Source organism: Scleropages formosus, chromosome 2 (genome assembly GCF_900964775.1).
Source record: "Scleropages formosus chromosome 2, fSclFor1.1, whole genome shotgun sequence".
Lineage (NCBI taxonomy): Eukaryota > Metazoa > Chordata > Actinopteri > Osteoglossiformes > Osteoglossidae > Scleropages > Scleropages formosus.
The window spans coordinates 8423248-8450970 of NC_041807.1; the positions used below are offsets into that span (position 1 = coordinate 8423248).

Sequence of the window (27723 nt, forward strand, 5' to 3'; positions counted from 1 at the left end):
TGACTTGAGTTTGGGCTTAAACTACTTAAATTAATTCATTTTCCTCAGTCCAAATGAGGGTCTTGGTGGTCCAGAGACTATCCTGGGCACATGGGGCACAAGGGTAGCTACTTAAATTGTTTGGGAGAAATATCTGTTTGTATAAACACACGCAGTTCTGCTGCTCAATATACCAAGCTAAAGACACAGGTTGTGAGCCCAACTACAGTGGAAAAAAATAGTACTACACATAGTTTAGACTCTCTTTATTAATACTTTTCTGTAAAGTTACACAATATTTATGATATTTTTAATTACAATTACTCTAAAGAGAAAAGAAGTCTGCTAACGCTGATATCCTCACACCAACATATGATGAGCTAGAGTAATTTTTGTATGAAACTGAACTGCCACTTTGGACTTGATAAATATTATACATTCCTACACTTAATGAGTTTAAATTAATACTGCCCATGGACCCTTTAAAAGATAGGAACTTGAAAAACTTGAAAAAAAAAAAAAAGCTATGAAAAGGAAAACTTCATCTGGACAACTTGTAGTGGTGCAAAGGGGAGGGAACACACTTCTATTAGAGGGCGATGATGGAGACACTCCAGTCCCTGCCTCCTGTTCAGCTACAGAACCTGTTACACATGTCAAAGAGGGCGTTACAGGAGAAAAGACAAACCAAAAGAAAGCAGCACTTGTCTTTCCAGAGCAAGCAGATCCTGGGCAAAGCAAGGGTGACACATTAGGTTGGTAGCAGCAGATGTGAACCTGAAGGTGCCACAACTACCATGTGTATTTCCTTCCACCTGGGTTACCTCACTAAGACCTCCTAGCGTGTGACACTCGAGTCAGTTCCCAGTGGTCTTAAGAAGCATGGGGACTATCAGTTCCTGTGCCATCAGCTCTACGACCTTCAAGGGCTGCACCTCCCATCTGCAGAACCATGCAGCTGCTGGACAAATACAAAGACCTGAGTGACATCTTCACAGTGGAGGCTTAGTACCTTTTTTCCTGTGCTCCTCCTTCTTCAGTCACACCCTCTCCATGATGGTTGCACAGAGAGCCCCGTAGTCAGCACTAACCATTCCCAGGATTTGCCTGACTGCAGTCATAGCCTCTCCCATGTGTAAGAAAGTCACTCTCCTCCACTGCTCAAATGACATGCCAGAATGGTACATTCCAACATGTCCAGGAAAGTCTGGGTCATACTCAGGCAAGATCTTAGACTGCTTCCAAGAGTAGGCAGAGTAGCAGCCAGCTGCTGTTGAGTGCAGCTGACAGTTTTCTCCTAACACGTTGCTCTTCCCGTTATGCCACTACAATGGCATCCAGGTTTTGTTGCAGCACAGTGAAGCAGAGTAAATGCAAGTCATCCATCATCTGGTCAGGCACCACTGTGACATTACCCTGATTTTTTGTTCAAGAGCAGGGTTTATTTGGGAAAACATAAGGGGACTGTCACTGGGAACAACCAAGAGATTAGCCAGATGGGAAAATACATAGAAAACACAGGCCAGCGATGATACCTCATAACACTGGAGCTTCCCAACAGGAGTCTTGGGCCACATTTCTCTCAACTGGGAAGCCCCTTTTCAGAAAGGGTTTAAGCAGGCAATCTGGGGGCATGGTAACTACATTCAGAGGTTAGAGAGTCATGGTAACTAGATACTGAGGTTTGGGAGGTATGGTGACTAGATGCATGTGTTCAGTAGTCTTGGTAACTAAATGCAGGGGATGGGGAGTTATTGTAAATAGATGCAAGTGCTTTTTTCAAAGTGTGTTCCCTCCCCTTTGCACTGCCAAACTATTTGACAGATATATATAGCTGTAACCAATTTTTCGGCCTCACACATACTGCACATGCAGTTTGATATAAGATATAATAAGATATAAGAATACTACCAATTTCAGGTTCTCAAAAATAAGCTATGTAATATTTTTTTGTGGTAGAACTTTACGGTTTACAGAATTATGCTCAGTTAGTTTTAAGTAATAAATTGTTAAATGTATATTTTATAGAACCCATTGCTCTGCCACTTCTATATCATAGTTTTCTCAAACTGTCAATGATGGAAAACAGGTGATAAATACAGGCATGAAAATCAAACACCTATGGTTGTACACTTTGGCAACAGTAACATACAAATGCGATTTAAAAAAAAAAAAACACTCATGAAAGATGTGGTGTTTAAACAATCGAAACCTATAAAATCTAAAACAGTCCTTAGCTGATCATTCAGGTTTAAACACTGGGTTTTAGGTATGTGAATCAGTGGTTAACGGGTCTAAACAACTCAATGTAAGGTCAGGAAGGAGACAGCAGACGTCTCCATTTCTATTAACTTCCAAGTAGTCATTGCTTCTGCTGCTCTGGACCAGCAGCTGGAGATCACAAGCAGATATTTCTGAAATTCCTAGAAGGAGAAGGCTGTGATGTTGCAGTGGATGCCGTGGTATTGTTAAACACACTCCTGATATGAGATTACGGGCAGCGCTTGATGTCATTGTTGTGCTGAAATGTGGAGCTAAGGCCAGCTTGTTGTCACGTCCAGTGTATTTTATAGATCTTCCAGGAGTCCGCTTCTACTGGGTTTGGGCTGGCCGATTCTTCTTCTCCTGCCAGTTCTTCTCCCTCACGTTCAGCTCGGCCTCTGTGAAGGCAGACGGCCCCCAGTTTGTGATCTTCTGGGGTCCTTTGGTACCTGAAGAAAATGTAGAGATGGAGTTAGAATGGGGAGCATAGCCCTCGTACCCTTTGCCCTGGTGTGTGCCTGCAAGCCCTTACCTGGCTGAATGAGACGAATCAATCCTTCCTGATGAGCCACCTTGTTCTTCCAGCTCTGTGTTTTATTGGTTGCATCTTCCAGCTTCTTCATCACCTCCTGCCCAACACACCCACATGCGCAAACACACACACAAGTACCAGCAGGTAATTATCCACAGAAGTCCTTACACGCTAAGTATACACAAAAATGAATCTGGTGATTACTGCACCACAGTGGTTAGTTCATGTTCTACACATCTGCATGCATTTCCTCTAGGTGCTCTGGTTTCTTACCTGTCTAACGAAATGTTTTAGCTGAATCGGTGAGTCTGAGTTGCATATCGTGTCTGTGTCACATTGCTCTGCCGTGTAGATGGCTGAATGTTTGTAGTAAGTGTAACGTAGTGTGTCTAACACTACGTCCCCTTGGAGAAAGGTGCCAGTTATACATTTAATAATCTTTGTTCACTACTTTGGTGAAAACTGTCTGTTAAACTGAGAAATGTAAATGTTCCAAGTTAATAGTCCTATACCACCTCCGTTCTTTTCCGGCAGCCTTGAAAACCAACATTTATCTACAGTTTTTTTTACTAATCAAAATCCATAAGCCAATTTTACTACCTGAAACACAGCAGACTTACAGGTTCTGTAAGAGCTATTTGTATTTGCTGACCTGTGAAGACTGGAACAAATTACAGAAGAAACAACGCAATCTGTAGAGTGAGGAGCAGCAGGCAGTGTAACAATTAAGAAAATTAAGGTCATCACCATGTAACGTGAAGGTCCTGAGTTCAAACCCCTCTCTGGCTATGATACCCTTGATCAAGTTACTATAGATGCTATAAAAGTGTGGGTGTCACGGTGGCACAGAGAGTAGCACTGCTGTCTCACAGAGCCTTGCTGGTGCAAGAGGATGTTGGTTTGATCCCTGCTCAGTCTGCAAGGAGTTTGCATGTTTGCCCTGTGCCTACATAGGTTTCCTCCCACAGTTTGAAGAGTGCAATTTTTTTCACTGGTGTACGGACAAGTGGCTCACTGTAAGTAGTGTACCTAGCATTATAAGTCACTTTGGGTGAATAAGGGGGCTGATAACTGAACATAGTGTTCATTTAAAGTCTCTTTAGAGAAAAGTGTCTGCTAAATGAATAACACAAAACTTACCCAGCTGCATAAATGGATAAAAAAAAAAAAAACTTTAACATATGTAAGTTGGGCAAACATTTCACCAAGGTTAATAATGGTAATTCCCTACATACGATGATTCCTAACTTTGCTGTTAGTTGGAAACACCCTTTTATTGTAATATATAAAAAACTGGATAAACAAGTAATATGTATAAACATGTAAATGTATGCTTGCTATTGGTTTTAAATAAAGTAACTTGAAAAGAATCACATGAAAAGTTTTGTAAACACCATCGCTGATAGAGACTCAGACGATGAGAGACGGGGTTGTGCTGGCAGCCGATGTTATCGTAGAGCTGACGGAGCAGCTGTCACTAGATAGGACTTGACAATCGTATAATAAGGTTAATGAGACAGCCGCCACAGATCCGGGGTGTTCTAAGTTGCACATGTAACTCGAGGACCACCTGTTGACCACTAGACAGAAGTATTAACTAGGCATTTTGCACAGCAATGGTGCGTCTCTGAGGCAGGGTTTGTACTTTCAGCAGCCCACAGTTACAGGAATGTGAAGTACAAACTCTGAAGGTTCTTTGAGTCTCATGGAAGTGTTTGGTGTCTTCTGTCTCTTCCCTCTACACCGACCCAACTCACATGAAAAACTGCAGAAAAGTATTAATGAAAACAGGGGACAACAGGTAGCACAGTGGTTAGTGTTGCTAACTTGCATCTAAAGGTTGTGGGTTTGAATCCCATCTCCAGCTGTAGTAACCTTGAGCAAAGTACTTACTCTCAATTACTACAGTAAAAAGACCCAGCTGTATAACAACTGTAAGTAGCTTAACATTGTAATTCACTTTGGAGAGAAGCATCAGCTAAATAAATGAATATTAAAAAAACAACGATTTGACCCAACAACACTGCATAGGCACAAACTTTAAAGTAGTTTTTTCTGTATAAGTAGTTGTGCATAACTTAAGTAGTTTTTACTCATTATGATTTATAATTTGTCATTGACCCTCTGATGACCAAAAAATTTTAAAAAGTATTTTTAAAAATAAAAAATAAAATCAGAAGCCTCAGAGACATCAAAACCTGTTTCCAGAAATCCTGCTGTGGCTCCTGAGCGGTACGCCACAGGCGAGCGTTGTCGGCCGGGTCCTCTCACCTGGTACTGCTCCAGTGCCCCCTGCCTCTCGCTCTCGAGCAGCGCCAGCTGTTCCATGGCGCCCTGCAGCGCCGTCTCTTTAGCCAGACGCTCGTTCCGCAACTCCTGCTTCTCAGCCTCTGTCCTGAAGATGGCTCTCTGCTGCTGTAAATGCATGTGCTCCAGCTCGGCCCGCTTGCTGGCCTCCTCCTCCAGGAGCCTACAAGACACACACACAGACATACACACACCTCTGCTCTCAGGCTTATTTAATGAATGCTATATAGGACAAATCCACACTGTGTTAATAAAGAACTGTATTTCAAATAAGAAGCGTGTATACACATAGCTGAAGTGCATGAGTAAGGGCATCGCAACAGGGAAAAGGACATTGCCAATGGGTGTGTTTTTCATCTTTTAGTTGAAATGTTGCTGACTACAGGGAGTCAAACTCATGAACTTCTAATGCAGCTTCAGAAAATTTATGTTGTGCTACAGATAGAACCGCTGAAACATCACGGGGTGGGTAACCACAGTAACCTTGTGTTTCTGACCCTGTGTGTGTGTGTGTGTGTGTGTGTGTGTGTGTGTGTGTGTGTGTGTGTGTGTGTGTGTGTGTGAGAGAGAGAGAGAGAGAGAAAGAGAAAGTGCGAGAGCCTAGAGCTACTCCACACCTGGCCTGCAGCTTGCGTACAGCCTCCGCGTCCTGCCGGGCCTGCCGCTCATCCTCCAGGGCCTCCTCCAGGAGCCGGTACATGTCCTCAAGCTCATGCACACGCTGTAGGTACTGTTCCAGCTCACTTGACTTCTGGGCCACCTGCTGCTCCATCTCCTGACGCACCTGAACACGCAAGCGCACAGGACACGTGTTCGAATGCCACCTCCTGCTATAGGACTGTTGAGGAAGGAACTTACCCTGAATTAGTAAAAATTTTAAAAAGTACAGGAAAGCATGACTTTGAACACTGTTACACTGGCTCCTTATATTACAAACCTTCACATGACAAATTTCTGAAGACGCAAATGTTTTTTCAGTTTATTTTCAACTGCAGTTTCTTCATCGATCTTCTCAGTTCTGTGTGTAGCAAAGCAAATGTCGCCTGTTTTTACACGACGAGCCCACAGATGGCAGTAAAGGGCGCTCAAACGGAGAGCGAGCGTAAATGAACTCACTTCCACTGTGCTTACAGCTGTCTCGTGTTCCTCGCTGTTGAAGAACAGTAACAAGGTGAGGAACACTCCACGTTTAACGGGTGAGTCAGTCAACAATCGGCACTAAATAGGATTTTGTAGAAATTTTTTAATGAATTTTACGGTAGCTCGTTAATCAACATGCAATAATACACAGGGAAAGATGTTCAACCCCTCGTGCCAAAATCAAGGGGGGCTGGACACAAACCAACCACGCCACAGTACTCCATCCCTCCCAAAACCCCACATACCCCTGACCCCCACCAAACAGTTCCCTCCACATAAAAAAAAATAACTAAAAATCAGCCCACATCATGGGCAAGCACCATCCTCCTCGCCGGGAGCCACCGCGAGCACTTCGTTGGGGTTATCAAGTGGGCACGTTCCTTCGTTGATGTTTCGTTGAATTGAGCCCACGACACCTCCAGAAGGCTCAACGGCGAGATCTGGCGTCCCAGACCCACCCCCCTACATGCCCGCAGTGGCATCTCAGTGACTCCCCACCAAAAGACCTCCCACCCCAACCATACATCGACCACCAACAAACCAACCAACACACCACATCAGCATATGGATGTGACAACAAAACTCAAACCATTTGATGTTCACACAGGCAAGTACTCCCCACTCAAGTGTGCTTCCCCCAAACACCCTGCTGTCTCCTCATCCACAACCACTGACTGGATCTTTCTGCTACCTCTGACAAGCTTTTAATCGCTGCTCTTAACGACTGACCCCTAAAACCAAACTCCAACAGTAGCGACGTGGTTGATTTTGCAACAAACCCTCTAGTACCGATCTCCACCGGTCTAATAGCGCACTGCCAGCCTCGCTCCCTCACCTCACCAGCCAACTCAGTGTACTTCAGTTTCTTCCTCTCAAAGGCATTTTCCAATGCGTCTTCAAAGGGTATCATTAATTCAATGAAGTACACTATCCGTGCGCCCTCGGAGTACAGCACAATATCGGGTCTCAACGCCGTGATCGCAATGCGTTCCCAACTTCCAGTCACGCACTTCACCCCACTTAAAACTCGTACCACCGCGTCCACGCACGTGACATGCAACGCTCTCCCCATCCCGCACAAAAGAAATTACCTCATTTCTCCCACAACGCGGGAGTGAATTGACTTCAACCCGCTTGTTCTCCCACAAGCATGCCAAGGATTTTAACACTTCATTAAAATTAAAATGTAATTTTTCATAGATAAGTTCAACACATTTACAGGCCCTAACCTATATATAATAATAGACATCCCTCAATTTTAACCTTCTATGAATTGTAGCTTGGTGGATAATGTGGCTTCGGATTTAGGAATAAAACGAGTCATGAATAGACTTTCTTTCCCAGATGTGTTTGTATATTGGGGAGCCAGTGTAGCGGGAAAATTATTTCTATGGATCATTATTTCTATGGATCATTAGCCAAGGTAACACCAGGTAAAAGAAACACCGCAGTGGCAACAGGATCACTACCATCTTCTCCCTCTCCAGGTCCATGCGGTAGCGGTCCTGTAGCTCGACCTGGGTCTGCAGGCGCATCCGTTCTTCTCTGGCCGCCTTGGCTGCTGCCTCCTCTAATTTCTGTGCAAAGGGCAGGAAAAAAAAGAGGACCATTAACCAGGAGCTAGCTTGGGCCGGCTGGGGGACCTTTTGAAGGGGCCCACACAAGGTCCGCACCGCTTCACAAAGAGCCAACTTAATAGGAACATGGTTTAGGTGCCAGTTGTACACAGGGAACAACAACAGAGGGGCCTCGTTTCGCCAGTTTTCACTCGCTCCGCTGCCCTACTCTGCACTTTCCTCCAGGACTTTTTGTTGAAACATTTTAATGCCTGTAGAGGAGATACAGGTATGACCTGGAATTTCAAGTCTGGTTTCTATTACTCATTAATGTGAAAGCACTCCTTTGTGAAGTTTTATAACATGGGGAAAAAAGGGAAGTGACAGGGCTCTGATTGAGCGTGATGAACATTTCAACCGCATTTCAGTCCTTCTCGCTCTTACTCTGTCGTTCCAGTTCTCTCGCAGCTTTAGGGCTTTTAGAGATTCAGCTTTTTGTCTTTTCAAACGAAACAGAGACAGGTTGAGAAACAGTGAAGGATGGCAGGGTGAAGCCAGGGACTTGCTGGAATTTTCCAGCTCGGTACAATGTTGCAAGAGGGAAGTTAAGTATAGTAGAGTGTGAGTGTGTGTGAGTGAGGTTGTGTACACCTCCTCAGCTGAACATGATGCCAGAGGGGAACAGAAAGGGTTTGCTTGGGCAATCCTGTGAAATAAGAATGGTCTTTATGGTCGCCAGTGTATTTCTTACCCATCTCACCTCTCGACCCATACCTCAGTGACAGTTTCCTGTGTATATTAGTCAGGACTCAGGTCATACCAGGACAGGCTACTCACTGCCATTTCTTAAAGGTGTTAATGTTGTATTGACGGTCCTGAGGTCACAGGATCGAATCCTACCTCCTGCTGTAGTACCCTTGAGCAAAGTATTTACCTTGAATTGCCCCTGCAAAAATTACCCTGTTGTCTAATTGGGTGAGTTACCGGAGGTGCCGTAACATTTAAAATCAGTGAAGAGAAAAGCATCAGGTAAAGTAATGAATGTAGCGTAAATGTCTGAGATTTTACTTGGGGTTAAAAAAATGTCTTATAGTACACACACACACACACACACACACACACACACACTTTCGGAACCGCTTGTCCCATACGGGGTCGCGGGGAACTGGAGCCTACCCAGCAACACAGGGCGTAAGGCCGGAGGGGGAGGGGACACACCCAGGACGGGACGCCAGTCCGCCGCAAGGCACCCCAAGCGGGACTAGAACCTCAGATCCACCAGAGAGCAGGACCCGGTCCAACCCACTGCGCCACCGCGTCTTATAGTACTGGCACACATTTTTTCACTTTAAGAAACACTGTTCAAAGTAAGAAGTGGTATATCGTGGTGTGTATACATCTGTATACACACACGCACACGAGCACATGTATAGACCAGGTATATGTGCAGCCACTTATAAGACAGCAGGCAGGGGAACAGTGTTTCATTTCTAGAAGAAAAATGACAGTTGTGCTGTAGGGGACTTCAGCAAAGCATCTTTATGAGGATGTTAGATAAATTGTAGAGACCAAGTGTGCTGTGAAGGTGACTGAGGGTGATGAAGGATTTTAAAAGAGGATGAAGACAGGGCTATGGGGACAAGGTGGCTAGATAGCACTGAAGTATTTCATATCTGGGTTTTTTTAATTGTGTATTTTGTGTCAAGGGCAATAAGCTGGAAAAGGAGCTGGGGACTGACATTTCTGAGGAGAAAGAAGCAACACAGGAATTTAAGGATGGGTTTTGCTGGTTAACGGAAGAAAATGTTTCAATCACATTACTTAATATCAGTTGTACCACTGAGTTTATGTTTGTAATTTTTTTATACATCTAGATGTGGGGGGCACGGTGGTGCGGTGGCGCGGTGTGCTTGGCCGGGTCCTGTTTTCTGGTGAAGGTGGAGTCCTGCTTGCGGCGCCTTGCAACGCACTGGCGTTCTGTCCCGGGTGCGTGTCCACCCCCCCGGTCTCGCGCCCCGTGTTTCCAGGTTAGGCTCCAGTTCACTGTGACCCTGCTCGGGGCAAGCAGTTTCAGACTGACTGTGTGTGTCTGTGTGTGTGTTTTCCACTGATATATGGATGAGTAACCCATGGTAAGTAGTGTATCTAGCAGTGTAAGTCACCGCAGTGAATAAGGTGTGTGGGCTGCTAACGCTACATAGAGTTCGTTGGAAGTCGCTTTGGAGAAGAGCGTCTGCTAAATAAACGTAAAAGCCTGACCACACACAACAAGACTGACAACTATGAGGTTACCATTCCCAGTACAGTTTGATCGAATGTTGACTGATAACACTACATAGAGTTCATTGGAAGTCACTTTGTAGAAAAGCATCTGCTAAATACATAAATGTAAATATAGACATAGTTATAGAGAGGAAGATGGAAGAGATATTCAGGGATGCACCCATCAGTTGGCTGTACTGTTCTTATCTTGCTCATGAATACCATGGTTTCAACACATTTAGGTAGGCTGTCCAATGCTGCGTTGTCATTTCCGTCGTCCTGTGTGCAGCAGAATTGTTTAATGAACAATTGTACTATTTTCGTATACATTGCAGCTGGGTGTGGTTCTTTGACCTTCTCACTGTGGTCTAATTGTTTTTTTATCTCTCCTTCCTCTCCAGGCAGAGTAATCTATGTTTCCTCACACTTCACCCAAAATAACTTTCAAAGCCTCTTACGAGAATCTAAGATTACAGAGAAGGCAAGGCCACAGAACTAGACATTTTACCTAAATTCTGTTCAAAGGTGGATGATCTTTCATTAGCAGAAATAAAACATGGGAGTGAAAAAAGCAGGACAATTGAACTAAATAATTGACTCCCCTTCTCCTGCACCGTCACCCCATTTTTAAAGCTCACCCTTCCGATATTCCCAACTCAATCAATACTCTCCGGGCAAATTCCTGGCAATGCAACCTTGGTCTGAATGATTTCCATCCAACATTAGTAATATAAATGATCAGATAGAATACATAGAAATCTTAAGTCTGGTCAGTATTTAACACAATTAAATGATTTCTGAGATGCTCAAAATAAACACTAAAATAGTAATAAGTAACTGGTAGAACTATTAGCAAATTAGTCATAATATTGCTCCATTTGTTCCTCTGTACCTTCTCTATTAATCAGGCTAGACTGCTGATCCTAAACTATCATCAGGAGCTTATTGAATTCTGATGTAATGAGTCATTCTGGGGGTGGTGCAGCGGGTTTGGCCTGTGCTTGCTCTCTGGTGGGCCTGGGGTTCGAGTCCCGCTAGGGGTGCTTTGCAATGGACTGGTGTCCTGTCCTGGGTGTGATCCCTCCCCCTCCAGCCCTGCACCCTGCAATGTCAAGTTAGGTTCTGGCTTGCCATGACCCTGCTTGGTACAAGTGGCTTCAGTCAATGTGTGTGTGAGTGAGTGAGTGAGTGAGTGATTTTGAAAATAGTACACCCCCCCCACCAAAGGTTCATTTTGAAAGAAGTCCCTAGACATCACGGCTGGGGAAAATGTGGTCACACCAGGCCCACGCATACAGGAACAGTCTTTTTACTGTTCTCTCTTTCTCTCACTTTGTCTTTTTGCTGCAACCCATTTTTATGTCATACCTGCATTTGTGTTTTGTTTAAGCAGCAGGGTTTCATAGATTCCGCCGTCGCACGGTGAGGGGTATTGTACCTTCCTCAGGGTCTCCAGCTCGTGCTGCCGGTTCTCGTTGGTGGCCTGCAGCCGCTTCATTTGGTCCTCCAGCTCCTCCTGCTCGGCCTGCTGCTTCCGACGCAGCTCCCTACGCTTCTGGCGCGCTTCACGGTGCGGTGACGGGAGGCCCAGCCTCAGCAAGTTCAGGCAGGTCTGGATGGCTGAGAACAGAGCCATTTGAACAGTACGTTAAATGCTGCATTTTGGTCTGGACCAGTTAGGGATAAAACATGGGTCCAGAACCGCAAATAAAGCTTTTCGGTAAATACCCTGGAGGCTAACGTGGGGGTATTTTGAATCCCCCTGCCAGTTTCTGCAATATGACTTCTCAAAGCTTCGTAACTGAACAACTTACAGGTACCTGTCTCTAAACGTTTTGTGCATTTATAGTCATGCACCGATTAACGACTGACCGCATATACAACCGAGGTCCCCTAAAATTATAGTGGAATGAAAATTTATCAACTAGCGACGTCGTAGAGTAACGTGTTACTCACTTGTTCATGGTGGTGCTGCTGTAAACAAACCTACTGGGCTGCCAGTCATATAAAAGTATTGCACATACAATTATGTACACTACATAATACTTGATAATGATAATAAACACTTCTGTTACTGGTTTATGTATTTATTATACTCTACTTTTTATCGTTATTTTAGAGTGTACTCTTTCTACTTATAAAAAAGTTTACTGTAAAACAGTATGCTGTGTTATGCCAGCAACAGCGTCATAAATGTTGTGATTACCGCATCTCTTGACTGCATCGCGGCTACACCATCTGGGTTTGTATACAGGAAGTAAACACTCTATGATGTTCGCACAACGACAAAATTGCCTAATGACACATTTCTCAGAACGTATCCCCGTTGTTAAGTGATGCATGCCTGTATTGATGTTTCTGTCCTTTTGATATACGGTCATGTGACCGATAATCACACACTTACATTTACATTTATTCATTTAGAAGACGCTTTTCTCCAAAGCGACATACATCTCAGAGAAATACAATTTGTGTTACATTAGGAGAACGAGAGACATAGTTGCAGATGTGTGATTCTTAAGTAAATTTAGTTTGTTTCTTTCCACTTTATGCACCAATGTTCATCGCACGAGTAGCTGCACGCAAAACTCAAGATAGACTAACCCTCATTACATTTCTACATTTTTTTTTAAGGTACACAGACATTTACATACAATACAGGAGTAGCAGCTGTGTAAAGGCTTCTCTTTTAAAGCTTTTAAAATCGCCGTTATTAGACCCCTCCTGAAGAAGTCAGATCTGGAATGTAATAACCCATGTAATTATAGACCGATCTCCAATCTACAGTTTTTATCCAAAATTCTAGAAAAGATCATTACTTCCCGAATTGTAAAATATCTTAATCATCATAATATATTTGAAAAATTTCAGTCTGGTTTCTGCACTGGTCACAGCACCGAAATGGCGCTCACACGTGTTGTTAATTATATTCTCACCTCTTGTGAAGCTGGTCAGATCTCGATTCTTATGTTACTGGACTTGAGTGCTGCATTCGATGCTGTAGACCACAGTATCCTACTGAGTAGACTTGAAAACCTGGTTGGACTAAGAGGTACCATTCTGAAGTGGTTTGACTCGTATTTAGCTAACCGTGAGCAATTTGTAGTGAAATCTGATGTCTGCACCCCCTCCATCTCAACTACGGTTCAGTATGGTGTGCCACAGGGCTCTGTGTTGGGACCATTACTGTTCTCAGTCTATATGTTACCATTGGGTGACATTCGCAACCACAATGTGAATTTTCATTCGTATGCTGATGACACACAGCTATATGTATCGTTTAAGCCTGATGATCCATCAAATGTGGTGTCTTTAGCTAATTGTTTTACCAGTATAAAATTATGGATGAGTAAAAATTGGACAAGTAGTTGGGCAGAGTCTCTTGTGAGGTAAGGACGGATCCTGCGGATGTTGTGCAGGATGTACCTCATTGCAGACTGGATTACAGGCTAGAAAATGGTGGCAGTGATGTTCTAAATGTTGAATTAGATTATATTAATGTGTCAGAACAGGATTATGTATGAACAGACGACAGCATGAAAAGTGATTTTGCTAAAGAATCACCCAGTGAGAACCAAGATGGTATCATTTTTGTGATCAAGACAAATAAGACAGTTTGACAGTTTCCTTTTGTAAAAATCTGGTAACACTAAATTAAGACCCACAAAACCACAGATGCAAATGTTCAGTAGCTAGAAATGCCTGTAAACCTGCCAGCCACATTGCTGGAGTAGAGCAGCTTGACTGTAACTAGGAGGACTATACTGACAATTAATCTTGTGCAGATTAACGCTGAGAAAATTGATGCTCACCCTTGTGCTACTCATCCACTTTTGTTTGTTTTTGGTGTTACTTCCTTTTCGATATATGGTCCTGTGACTGATGTAAAGACACTTCCTGATAGTCATTTTGTGTTATTTAGCAAGGTTTTCTGAAGAAGTTGCCAAATTAATTTCTGTCTGAACCAAAAATTATAAGAGTGATATTTCAAATTTTGAATTTCATTTCATTACCAATATAACTTGCACCTGGAACTCTAAAACTTGGTGGGGTGAAAAAAATACAGTATAGCTAGTATGGGATTTCTTATGAGGTTGGCCTAGAAGGACTATATATGTGACAAAATGCCAAACCCTATATTCAGCAGGTCAAGTATCTGCTCCGCTAATAGATAACATAATTATAATCATAATTATATCATGTAATCATATAATCTATTAGCAGAGCAGAGCAGTACCACAACAGCCCAAGGAACTTATGTATAGCTGTCATATGCTGCAAAGGGCACACAGCTGCAGCAGAGCCACCAGACCATGGAGGTGCCTTCTTATGAACTTGTTATTTTTAAGAGAGCATTTTGCATGTGGTCAGCATTGCTGTGAACCAGTACCTTGAATCCACTCGTGTTTCTTCTTCTTGTCCGACGCACTGATCTCAAAGCTTTTGTCAGCGCATTTTACAATGAAAAGGCATTTCTTTCCCTCCTTGTCTGGTAACGACTGCAAAAAAATGCACCTTCAGGCTTTTGTTCAATACAAAAGTAGAAATATGAAAAAAGAATAGACAAAAAAAGCATAATAGTATACTTTTATTTATGGTTATATAATCTAATTGTGTTGATGTCACATAATCCAGGAACATTAAAGCAGAAATGGAAATCTTGTCATTAGATCACTCTAAAATGACAATTACTTTTCATGTGTGACACTGCAACGAAGAGCAATGTCTCACAGCAGCCGGCAGCCGACCCCTCACCTCCACACAGCAGTTCCGGTCCAGCACAATGTCGCCTTTCTTCTCCTTCAGGTCCTCGCTCACGTAGTAGGAGATGGAGCTGGGCCGCAGCACGAACCAGCGCTCTGTCCAGTTCTTTCGTTTGTGGCCTTTCTTCATCATGTAGCCCTGAGGAGAAAACGCCACATCACTCAACAAGACAATGTGGCTGCCTGCCGTTCCACCACTTGCACCAGAGCTTTCCCTGCTCACACAAATAAACCACTTCAACATCACCAGTGTTTAAAGAGAAGATTTCCCATGATCTTCTGGGTGGACATGCATGAAAACCCTTTGCCTGAATTAATAACATTCCAAAGCTATACAAATAAAGGATGTGGCCATGAACTCATGTCCCATTCAGGGTGTACCATGCATAGCCTAGCACCCTGTGCCTCCAAGACACGCTCCGGAACACCCATGACCCTCATCTGGACAAGTGTGTGACAACGGTTGAAGCACTAAAGATGTATGCAGATGGAACTCAGCCAGAATATTTATTGCTTTTATTTATGTGAGAGCTCCAGTAGAAAATGAGAAGTGCTACGCCTGTATGTTTTTTGGGTGTTTTCTCAAATTTCGTCTTATCAAATGGTTGGGTGACTGAACAGGTGCAGCAGCTTTCTAAATGTCAGTAAGATCAGCTCATCTAAGCACCTCGGGTGTCAACAGTTGTGTGTATGTGTGTATAAAGCAGCCCCTGACTGTGTAACGCCTTCTCATTGATCTTAATGGGTGTTTCGTAGGGAAAGCCCTTGCAGGGACACCTCTGAGCTCGAACCGGGAACTTCTGATGCTCCCCCAGCAAGAGTCCACAACTAGCACTACTTGGCACTGGGGGGGCCCTGGTGTTCCTGTGCAGCCCTTTCAGTCACGGCCAAAAGGAAACATCAAATAAGGAAGAGCTCAATGGGTGCCATTCACAACATGTGCAGCTCCAAGGCCAACGGCAGAAGAATCCAAGACACACAGAGAAGAATTCACCGAATACAACGCTGCTGTGAGCTCTGAGTGCTGAATATCAAAACTCTCAGCAAAAAGCTGATATCTGTTCTACCATTCTGTAAAAACATCAGAACACCAGCAGCAGGAACCCTAAACTTCAAATTGAATTTGAATTAAAGAAATTTCAACCAGGATGGCACAGGACCACAGTGGCATTGTAGCAGTTGCATGCACTCCTCATGTTCATGTAGGATTTCTCCAGGTACTCTGGTTTCCTCCCACTGTCCAAAAGACATGCATTCCCACTAAACTAATGACTAATTTTCCCATAGTGTGTGAATGTGTGAATGAATGTGTGTGAGATTGCCCTACATCCCATCCAGGGTCTACCAAGCTTCTCAGATATGATCCAGACCACTGTGACCCTGCACTGGAAAAGAGGTTATTGGTTATGGACATATGAGTCGAATTTCAATCAAACCTCCTTTTGGGAAAATACCCATCACTGGCCAGTTTGGGGTTGAAAACAAAAGAAAACAGTGGAGCACAATGGGGGAGGGGTGAGGTGGGGGTTAGAAGTTAGGCACTCACTTGCTTGAACACATCCAGGATGAGCTCCTGGAAGACCTCGTTGATGCCCATGGAGAGAGTCTGGCGGTCCATGCCCTTGCTGAAATGGCCCATCCCCACCAGCTCAATGAGCTCCCAGGCACTGAGGCAGTTCTGCTTCCTCGCCAGTTGTGCTTTGTAGGCATTGAACTTCTCCTGGATCCAGTTGCCACCCATGGCCTCTGTCAGCTTCCGCAGGAAGTACTCGATCTGCGGGGGGGAAAGTGTGACACGCCTGACTCATGACCCCTGCCAACCCCAGCTGTCAACACGAATGAGTCATTTCGCTCCAAAAGGAAGACCAGCATGGTCATCTCAGACGCAAACATTTGTCTCCAGCCCAAGGTAGCTCATTCGCCGCACACATTTTTCATGAATTTTTGTGCAAACTAACAAACTCAGCACTAGAAATCCCTCTGGGTCTTTGTTTTAAAGGAAGCAGCCTACTTCCTTTCTGCGGTTACCATTGAGGAGTTAAGGTGCTCTGAAAGGACCTCCTGTAGCCAGTGGAGGATTAAGGAAGTCTGTAACCTCAGAAAAGTAAAATTAATGTTTTCAAGAATGGTGGGGAGCATCACAACTGTTAAATGACATCCAAACACCATACCCTGGTCATCATCATTATGATATGATCATCACTGGCATCACTGGCAATTTACATTTATTCATTTATATATTTACTTTTATTCATATGGTGGAAAGAAACAAACTAACTGTACCTAAGAATCATGCGTCTGCATCTAAGACTCTTCCTGCTAATGTAATGAACATGTATTTTGTACAAGATGTATGTCGCTTTGGAGAAAAGCATCTACTAAATGAATATGTGTAAATGTCAATTTAGCAAACACTTCTCTCCAACGTGACAAGCAATTCAGAGTAAAAAAAAGTAAATTCAACAACAAACAAAGAGCTTTAATTACATTTACATAATGCATAAAACGCAGGATAGATGAATCCTGATACCCTCCTACCATTTTTTTTTTTTTTAAATAATATTAAGATACACAAGCAAGCAAATACAATGCCGGAGTAGTGGCTGAATAAAGGCTTATCTGGGGATGCTCATAAAGTTACAATGCATGAACATTTTACACCATAAATGAGCTGGAGAGATTTTGGGCGAAATGGGTGCGGAAAAGGTGAGTTTTCAGACCCTTCTTGAATGTAGACAGAGTTTCAGCAGTTCTGAGTGGGAGGAGAAGGTCATTCCACCACAACGGAGCCAGAACCCAGAACCTCCGTGCTTTACCTTTCGTGCGAGGGACCACCAAGCGAGCAGAAGTAGACGAGCGGAGGGGTCTGGCTGGGGTGTAGCAGTTGATCAAGTCTTATAAATAGCTGGGAGCAGTTCTATTGCAGACATGGGACTATAAACAATTGTGTGATAGCTCCATTATGTTGGTATACATCACTGAAGGAGTTGCCTGTATAAGTGGCATTCAAATAGCAAACGCGCAGATGGAAGTAACCGTTAGTGATGGACTACTTTACCCAGTGATATCATGAGAACAAGAGAAATGGGTCCAGAAGAACAGGGTTTTGAGACCATTCTTAATGCTGCGAGGGATTCGGCAGTTCTGCCATGAAGAGGGAGCTCATTCCACCACGTTGAGCCCGAAAACTAAGAACAGACGGGCTTCCAACTTCGGAGCCCTCAAGAGCCAGACACGGAGGAGCACGTCCCTCGCGCAATCAGTGCAGGGACTGCTCAGATCCTGAACTTATCAGGACACTGACCCTTTGGCCTATTAATTGTTGTACTTTGTTAGAACTATTCCTTTCACTCTGTTTTTGCACTATATAAACGCTTCTTGTACAATGTCATTCATAGTTTGATTTCGTTTATTAAACCATATATATGAAGACATGTTCCAAAATAAACTAGCTAAGAGGTATAAGGTAATAATAGAGTTTGGGGTTGAAAAGATGATAATATAATGATTTCTAAATGTAAATGATGTCAGAGTGCTGCCCACGAACTCTGTGTCCCTGTGGCTACAGTAGAAAGACGTAGGTCTGGTGTCGGCTGTAATTAAAGAGGGAACTGTGCAGCGTCTTTGTTTTCACATTTTCCCATGGACAAACTGGACATTTATACACACACAGGACCGGGCTATTTATGGCCCAGACAGTCCCTCCAAGTGATCAGAAACCGCAGAGTGGAAAAAATACAGAGGCGCTGGAGTGGAAGGAATGCCTAAGTGGGGTACAGCACACAGACGGGTCAGTCTGTCGAACGAGCGAAAACTGACATCTGTGGCACTTACTTGGCCTTGAACAAGCTACAAGTCTTCAACACCATTTTGAAAAGCAAATTATTTAAATTATGATCCTTAATATTTTTAGAGGTAAAAATTAATTTTAAAATATATATTATCACGTTTTACCGTAACGTGTCCAAATTTAAAACATCTATAACCAAATGCATATAGTTTGATAATTTTTAACAACAACCCAAATTAAAACCTTTTGAATTTGAAACAAGACATAGATTCAGTTAAAAATTTCAATCCATGATAAGCAACAAAAATACTTTAAGTGGAATTACGGTGTCTGGATACATTTCCCATTACTGTTACATTCGTTCAAGTGCTTCTCATAGTTACAGAGAGGGTTTAAATAAATTGATTCTTTCAGGATGTCTCATCGAGAAATGAAGACTGAAGATGAAGACAAAATGAGCTGATCTTTTGTTTTTTCGTATCTTAGAAAGGTCACTGTTTTCTGTGTAACCCCTATAACGCCACAGGTTCTCATTACTGTAAGAGAATGTTGTAAATCTTAAGGAAGTTCAAATTAAACGATTAATCATTCTGTAAAGCATTAAAGGGCCTAAGACAATGTTATCAAAATTTTTGCTAAATCATCACGACTGCCAACATAGTGAGCAAAAATGCTACAGATTCTCATTGTCATAAGAGGCAATTTTCTCATCTGCTTTAGTTTAAAGTCTATGAAACAGACCCAGACACGCATCCATCCATTGTCAACAACCGCTTGTCCCTAGCGAGGTCGCAGCGAGCCAGAGCCTAACCCGGCAACCCAGGGTGCAAGGCCAAAGGGGGAGGGGACACACCCAGGACGGAACGCCAGTCCATCACAAGGCGCTCCAAACAGGACTCAAACCCCAGACCAGCCACACAGGCAGGCACCAGCTGAACCCGCCGCAATCACAGGGATTGCAATAATAAAATACAGGTGGTCCCCGATTTACGATGGGGTTACGTTCCGCGAAACCCATCATAAGTCGAAAATATCGTAAGTCGAATGCATTTAATACACCCAGCGTGACATCGGGGACCACCTGTACAATAACACTGGTATCATAGTGACCGTTGCCTTGCAATCTGGGTTTAAATCCCACTCCCACTGTTACACCCTTGAGCAAGGTACTTACCCTGATTTGACACAGTAAAATACTCTGATGTGTTCATGTAAATAAACAAATAAAATATAATATAAATATACTGTATATTTATAGGGGGTGCAGTGGGTTTGACCAGGTCCTGCTCTCCAGTGGGTCTGGGGTTCAAGTCCCGCTTGGGGTGCCTTGCGACGGACTGGCGTCCCGTCCTGGGTGTGTCCCCTCCCCCTCCAGCCTTACACCCTGCGCTTCCGGGTTAGGCTCCAGGCTCACCGCGATCCCGCATGGGACAAGCGGTTTCCGACAATGTGTGTGTGTGTGTGTATTTATATAAATAAATTGTACAAGTGCATCATTGTAAAACATGTGGGACAAAGGCATCAATAGTAACGTCATTGAAAAAGGCCCGTTGCTCTTACCTCCTCGGCAACGATGACAAGCGGGTACTTGTCCTCGGAAAGGAAGTTGAAGATGCACCAGACCTTAAAGGCGTCCTCCTCACTGATGAGGAGATGGGTCCGGCTGATGTTCTTCCGCGCACACAGAGTCCAGCACATCTTGTTGAAGTCCACACGGTCAAAGTTGTCCTGAACCTGTCGCACAAAGAGCACAGCTTCATTCTTGTTCTCCCTCCTCCCCTGAATTCCCCGGGACAAAAGCGTAGTAAACAAGAGGCCTGTGGAGAGCTCCGTTTCCCGCGAGCAGCTAAAATTATCGTGAGCCAAGAAGAGAGCCAGATTGCCACTGAGACTGTCCACAAGTCGACTGTAAAACTCTTACGCTGAGGGCACATTGGATACTCGGTGAACTGGAAAAAATAAAGCTCAAGAACACTTGTACAGAACAATTTCTCCACCGGTGACTTGAGGAACATAGTGGCTTTGTGTGGTGTTCAACACTAAACAAGGAAAAAATTTGTTTCCTCACGACTGGTGCCTATTTTAGGGAAGAGAGTGAGATATGGAATCAAAGAAGAAACACACACTATGTACAATATACAATATTCCTACAGGGATCCTCTTGTATCTCTGTTCAGTGAAATATTTGTAGAAAAATGGCAGTTTAATTAACGTATACATCACCTAAAACTAGTCATTTGGACCATTTCTTCCGACAGTCCCACATGACATCTGTTGGGTTCACAGACTGAATTTTCAGAGCTGATTATGTTCCTATTGGATATCTCTTGACACTGTTAGAATCAATGAAGGAAAAGCACACTGGAAGGACGACACAGTGTGCATGCTGGGAAAGTGTGTTGGCTATGAAAAACTTGATGGAAAGACGAAAGAAGGACGACACAGTGCATGCTGGGAAAGTGTGTTGGCCGTGAAAAAGTTGATGGAAAGACGAAAGAAGGACGACACAGTGCATGCTGGGAAAGTGTGTTGGCCATGAAAAACTTGATGGAAAGACGAAAGAAGGACGACACAGTGCATGCTGGGAAAGTGTGTCGGCCGTGAAAAAGCAGTCATATTATCGCACACGGCGCCCCCTCCCCCAAGCCGCTGGCCAATCCAGGAGGCCAGCCCACTCTCAGCAGTTCCACAATAGCAGCCTTGTTGAGGACCAGGAACACAAGACCCGTCCGGGTCGAAAGAAATATTCATTTGCATTCGAGGGAGCGATGAAGCAATCTCCACACGGGTTTGATCGAGACGCCTAGAACCACAGGAAGGGCTGTGTGGTGCGGAGGAGCAAAACAAACACCATACTCACGTCAAACCCAAAGTATTTATACATGGCACAGAGTAACACTCCATTGTGCATCTAGAATGACCCACACGAACACACACGCACTCCTCTATGCGCTGTGAACATCCCAGACATGCCAACACACTGTAGTGTTCTTCATAGCAGAACAGGTCTGTACATTTTGACACTAAAAGTGTGGAGGCTAAACTCATAACTCATTTAGCACTTAAAGACAAGCAGGACTTGTCTTTAGTTTGTACTACTTTATTATTTTTATTTTCTGTTCTGGTGCTCCTGTTCCTCGCAGCTCTTTTGCTTTTGTTCCGGGTCCTACGTCGCTTTCGTAGCGCAATGGAAGGGTGCAGCAGCGTGACAGTGAGGAATAAAGCAGGAGGTGACCGAGCCCCATGCCCCAGGCTCTTCTAAAACTGCCACATGAGCATTTTTGGACCATTGCTGGTGGGATACCTGGAGCGGTCCTGTGGGGGAGGGTGGAAGACGGTGCACATGGCCCAAATGACACACCCCAAAGACAGCCTTCGAAAGCCTCCAGCAGAGAGTGCACTCACTCGAGGTCGCCCATGGACCGGCCAGGAGCGTGGTCGAAACGCTGCTACTGCAGCTGTGTTGCTGAGTAGCTCGGGCAGCTGGTAGGACAGTGGTTAGCGCTGTTATCTTTGCACTCAAAGGCTGCAGGTTTGATCCCTACCTTCAGCTGTAGTACCCTTGAGCAAGGTACTTACCATAAAACTGCTCCAGAAATATTACCCAGCTCTATAAACGGGTAAACAATTGTGAGTCACTTCAGAGAAAAGCATCAGCTAAATAAATAAATGTAAATGTTTCTCGCTCCATTCAACTGGATCTGACTGCAGGACTGGCGAGCTGTGCTCTCCAAAGCAGAAGTTCTACTGCACGTCTTCAGATCTTTTGGTTATTTACTATATTTATAAAAGGTTGATAGGAAGAAGAAAGAAGGATGACACAGTGCATGCTGGGAAAGTTTATTGGACATGAAAACGTTTCTTTAGAGCAGGTCTGGGGTTCGAGACCTGCTTGGGGTGCCTTGCAGTGGACTGGCATACCGTCCGGGGTGTGTGTGTGTGTGTGTGTGTGTGTGTGTGTGTCCCAGCCTTGCGCTCTGTGTTGCCAGGCTAGGCTCCGTGTACTATATTTAGACATCCAGTCATTTGGTTTTTTCAGCACCCTGCTTTTGTGTGCCATGTCACGGGCAACAACTATGCAAACATCCTGTGTGGGCAATTTCTGATGAAGCATTTCAGGGTGTGCAAGCGAGGTGGCTGCCTCTGTGGTCTTTACCTTGTCAAGGATGAACCTGTTCAGATAAGGCATGTAGCCCTGGTTGGAGACAGGTCCCTCATCATCGTCCTTGAAGTGCTCTTCCAGCGCTACGGGATCAGGGGGGATCTTCATCACAGTGCAGAGGTTGTGAGACAGCACCTGGTCCAGAAATGGGATGACGTCAGGAAGCGACACAGAGTTTGTAGAAAGCAGCGAGAACCAGAGTATCCCAAACAGCTCTGTCGAGCTGGCAGAAACATGATGCATTTAAAACTAGATGGGAATAAACATTCAACGCAACGCTTGTTTTCTGGAGACCTGGAAACGTCACAGACTAAGCCGCCCATCCATCATCATAATCAGTTGTTCAACACAGGTTCATGGTGGTCTGGAGGTTATCCTGGGAGCGCAGGTTATGCCCTGGACTGAATGCCAGACGGGGTGAGCACTCACTCACTCACACTAAAGGCAGTTTAGAGTCACCAGTTCACCTGAAACACATGACTGGAGTGTGGGGAGAAACCAGAGCACCTGAAGGAAACCCACGTGAATACAGGGAAGGACATGCAAACTCCACACAGACTGAGTGTGGTTTTAATCTGAGTCAAATCACACAGCCGAGGCTCTGTGAGAAACCACGATAACTTGTTAATAGATCGCAAATTTGTCTAATTTCGCAGTGGAATTAATACATAACCCGTGAATATCACATGTACCTGTTATATTTATGAGAATTAGTTAAAAAGAGCTAAATGAGCAAATGCAGATAGTCATACAATGTTATTATTAAAAATCCATACAATATTATTGAGTAATTAATGAAGGGAAACTTTTATGATAACCAGTGTTAATTACAGACGGTCCCCGACTTACGATGGGGTTAAGTTCCGATAAACCCACCATGAGTCTAAAATATCGTAAGTTGAAAATGCGTTTAATACATCTAACCTATCGAACATTATAGCCTAGCATATGTGCAATGGCCATTACGGGCTTGTTGCCTTCATGCTGGGTATTAACTTGAGTTTCTACTCAAGAGTAATTGCCTTCCACTTCTTCTTCTCACCAGTGGCAGGAGACACGGATCGGCATTTTTGTGACGTTACGGATGCACAAAACACAATGTAGACACGGTGGGGGTATCTATATAGCGACCGCGAGGCAGACTGGGAGATGCGGATTGCTGCTGCTGCCCAGCATCACAAGAGGGTATCATACCACATATCAATTGCACGGGAAAAAAAAAAATCAAAATTCAAAATTCGAAGTACGGTTTCTACTGAATGTATATCGCTATCGCACCATCGTAAAGTCGAAAAATCGTAAGTCAGACCATCGTAACTCAAAGTAACTGTGTCCATTATGATGGGATTTGGTGATATTTTATCATAAATGGGTGTCGGTTTTGGTGGTTCTGGAACACAAAAAAAAATGTTACCATTGAAACGAAGGGTTATTATATTTTTGAATCGCAAGCATTCAACCTTCCAAAGGGTTTTTCAGAAGCATTACCTTTGTAAGATTGTACAAACACACATTGTTTTCTCCAGACAACACATACATGAGTATATATATATATATATATGTGTGGGTATGTTGCAAGACTTGACAAAAATAATACAATATTTTGCAGCCTCCTACTAAATAATGATGCTGTCACCAAAACTGTGGAGAAAAATCAGTTCTTTAACCATACAGCAGATCAAAAAACAGTAAGAGCCAGTACTAATTTACCCAGAACGCCCTACTTTCTTGTCACTGTGTCAGCAGAGAGGCCTGAGGGTCAGCCCAGCCCAGATCTAGGGCAGAACACACGGTCAGGGGGTGGGGAGTCCAGCGGGACCCAATCTGGGAAAACCACACATATCCTCCATGGTACCATGGTGTACTGGATGTGCTGCCCACAGCCCATAAGACTCGGATGTTTCCGGAACCGCAGACCCCACAAGCACAGCAGGGAGGTTCCAGAAACTGGGAGCGCTCAGTGGAACCCGAATCCACACGACGCTACAGACAGTGTCACCAAAGGCAAGCAAAGTGCTGCTGATCATGGTTTTTGCAAAATTTCCACGGACATGGTTTTTGGAACCGAAAGTGCAGTAACACTGGTGAAAGAAAGACAAAAATAGCTTTCAGCACCTATGCGGATGTTCGCTCCAGCGGAGGCAGAGAAATGCAGATGGAGGTCTGCAAAACCGAAGAGGACACGGTCAGCGGGACAGCAGGGTTCCACAGGACACAGCCCTGGCCACGTAGTGCTCTTGGGCTCCACGAGGATCCTCCAGAGGGATCCTCCACAAGGAGGCTGCCCTTACTTCTAATTAAGCTGACATTCTTGTTCCTTGTGTGCCGAGTTCGTCAGGCACGACGAAGCAGAACTGAAACTGGCCGTCATCAGAAATATCATGAGAAACATTTGTGTGATTCATTGAAGGCTGCGGTCACAAGTGGCATGAGCTGAACCTGCTGGGATCTTCACTAAAAAGGGCTTGGAGACCTTCTGGCACAGCTCAGATACATTTTAGTGCTGCATCGTAACGTGTCTCTCTGAAAAATGGCAAGACACGTTAACTGCTTATTAAATATCAATTATAAAGACTCTGAAACAGAACAGATCCTCACAGCTTTAAACACCTCAGCTCCACTTGCTGGATGAAACTCCTCTGATTTTCCAAAATGAACATAATTAAATATCTTGTGTTCCTTCCTTACATACTTTCTACTATTCTCATAACTACCGTTAAAGTACCACATATACTATTGTACCACAAAGATCCCATGGAATAAACATGCAGAAGGCGATGGTACCTTGAACACCCCCCCAAAAGGAAAAGCCTACTGCAGCCTCTGTCCACATCTCTACGAGGGTGATCGCCAAGGGCCGTGTGAGAAACAATGAGAAGAGACATCACCAACCACTGGTCAACGGCCAAGAAGGAAACCGCAACCATTGCACGACACTGATTCGGACACAACGAGACATGAAAGTCTGACAGAGGTTCATCTGGTTGAAATAATAGATGGTAATAAAGAAGGAAGTCAAGTGTAAATATTATCAACAATTGTTATTTATTTAGATTATGTCTTTGACCAAAGTGACGTACAACACCTATTATTATAGCGTACAGCTCAACCCAATGTGAACAGAACCTGCAGGTCTGTAATGGTAAAGTTCCATAAAAATAACTTAAATCAAATTACTGTAAAAATCTAACACTGTGATGGATTGGCGCTCTAACCAAATGCTCAGTGATTCCAGGATAGGTTCCAGACCGTCGCAACCTTCACCAGGACAAGCAGGTAACAAAAGTGCATAAGTGTGTGGAAAAATCTAAAATATACTCATATAAATACATACAGACAGATATATGGGGTATATTGTGCATGATCCATTGTTCTGTCAGTAGAATTTGCATGATTTATGTCTTCATATTGTATTAATTGTGGTCCAACTTCTAAACAGAAAAATAACAGCATGCTCTCCTCCCAAAATACAGGTGATAAACACTAATGTAGCACTAATAATGCATATAATGTTAACTGTATGATGTGAAAAAGCATTCAGTCAGCACGCGCGCACACACACACACACACACACACACATTGACTGAGAACACTTGTCCCGAGCGGAGTCACGGGGAACTGGAGCCTAGCCTGGCAGCACAGGGCTGGGGTGGAAGGGGACAGACCCGGGACGGGATGCCAGATTGTCACAGGACATCCGAAGCAGGGCTCGAACCCCAGACCCACCAGAGAGCAGGACCCGGCCAAGCCCACCGCGCCACCATAACCCCCCGTTCAGTCAACAGATCGCTTAAATTACATTTACCATAAGGATACTTCACACACATCTGAAATATATCTGCATTCCAAGATCGGGGATGCAAGAATCAAGCATCAATTAATTTATTCACTGAGCAATCAATAGATCATCTCAGTTTTGATTAAAGGTACCACTGTTTACAAAGCGCTGTACAGACAATGTACATAATGTCCCTGCTCTCTTTGTGTGTGTGTGTGTGTGTGTGTTACGTCCTGCATGTACCATGAGTGAAAAAGCTGCATCTTCTAGGCTGGGTACAAAGTCAGGCTGCGTGTGGCTGGTTTTCCTCCATAAGCACAAACCAGGCTTTCTACCTCATCTTTTTTGCCTTTGGGTTGCGGAACGAATGATCGGGGCATTGATGCGAACCACTTCCTCCAACCCGTTGTGAGCACGAGACGGGTCCCTCGCAGGCACTTCAAGCCAGCATCCCTCTGTTTCTCCAGCATGCCGTCATCCCTTCCCACCAGAGCCACGATTCTGTTCCAAAGCCCTCGATACCTTCGACGTTCAACAGCTCCTTTGGCTCATTGCTCCACTGGCTTCCGCAACAACAAGTTGTTCCTTCTGTCAGCTGTGAAGGGCTCAGCGAAACGAGACGTAAGAGCGAGACAAGCCACGTTTTCCAAGCAGGACAGAGGCAAAGAAACTGAAATCATCTCTATACTTTCACAGCTCTTTCAAACAGAGGTCCTGGTGATCATTTAAGCACAGTTACCGGTGTTAACCATGGAGCAAGAGCATCACATCCCTTCATTCGATGTTCTTGGGAGAGGAAGAGCAAGGAACATCTGCTGAACATCACAACACCACAGAAACACACACACGTGTATGTGTGATGTCCTTTCGTCACGAAATCTGTTACTTTTTCGAGCTTTGCGTGAGTCCCACAACTTTGCTGCGAACCCGCGATCGGCCTGATCGCAGAAGCACGAATTATTATAATTCTTTTAATGACTAAGAAGAAACAAACAAACCTTGAGTTGCGACTTGGACACCTTGCCGCTCCTGTCCACGTCCAGCGCCGTGAACGCGTGCCAGATGGGCTTCAGCAGCTCGTCCCGCTGCCCCATGGCGCGCGCTGTGTGTGTGTGTGCGTGTGTATATAAGCGTGTGAGTGAGTGACGGAGTGTATGAATGTGTGAGTGTGTGAGCGCAGCTATCCGTTCTC

At 44.2% G+C, this 27723-nt stretch overlaps 1 protein-coding gene across 1 annotated transcript; it reads right to left on the reverse strand.

Moving 5' to 3' along the window:
- Positions 1-327: 327 nt before the first annotated feature.
- Positions 328-27686, reverse strand: LOC108938738 (switch-associated protein 70-like). Its single transcript, XM_018759589.2, has 12 exons — positions 27530-27686; positions 22748-22888; positions 20152-20325; positions 16348-16575; positions 14794-14940; positions 14429-14537; positions 11477-11658; positions 7690-7797; positions 5698-5864; positions 5045-5243; positions 2774-2870; positions 328-2690 (listed from the first exon to the last, which is right to left on the reverse strand). The coding sequence occupies exons 1-12, from the start codon at positions 27623-27625 to the stop codon at positions 2572-2574; spliced, it is 1767 nt and encodes a 588-aa protein (XP_018615105.2). The 5' UTR covers positions 27626-27686; the 3' UTR covers positions 328-2571.
- Between the last annotated feature and the right edge of the window lie 37 nt (positions 27687-27723).

Bases quoted from the DNA above. Each gene is read 5' to 3' on its own strand.
- LOC108938738 (XM_018759589.2), bottom strand. From the start codon at position 27,625: ATGGGGCAGCGGGACGAGCTGCTGAAGCCCATCTGGCACGCGTTCACG. The intron at 22,889-27,529 runs GTTTGTTTGTTT...TTTCTGGACCAG, and splicing joins TGTCCAAGTCGCAACTCAAG to GTGCTGTCTCACAACCTCTG. The intron at 16,576-20,151 runs GTAAGAGCAACG...TCCCCCCCGCAG, and splicing joins TTGTCATCGTTGCCGAGGAG to ATCGAGTACTTCCTGCGGAA.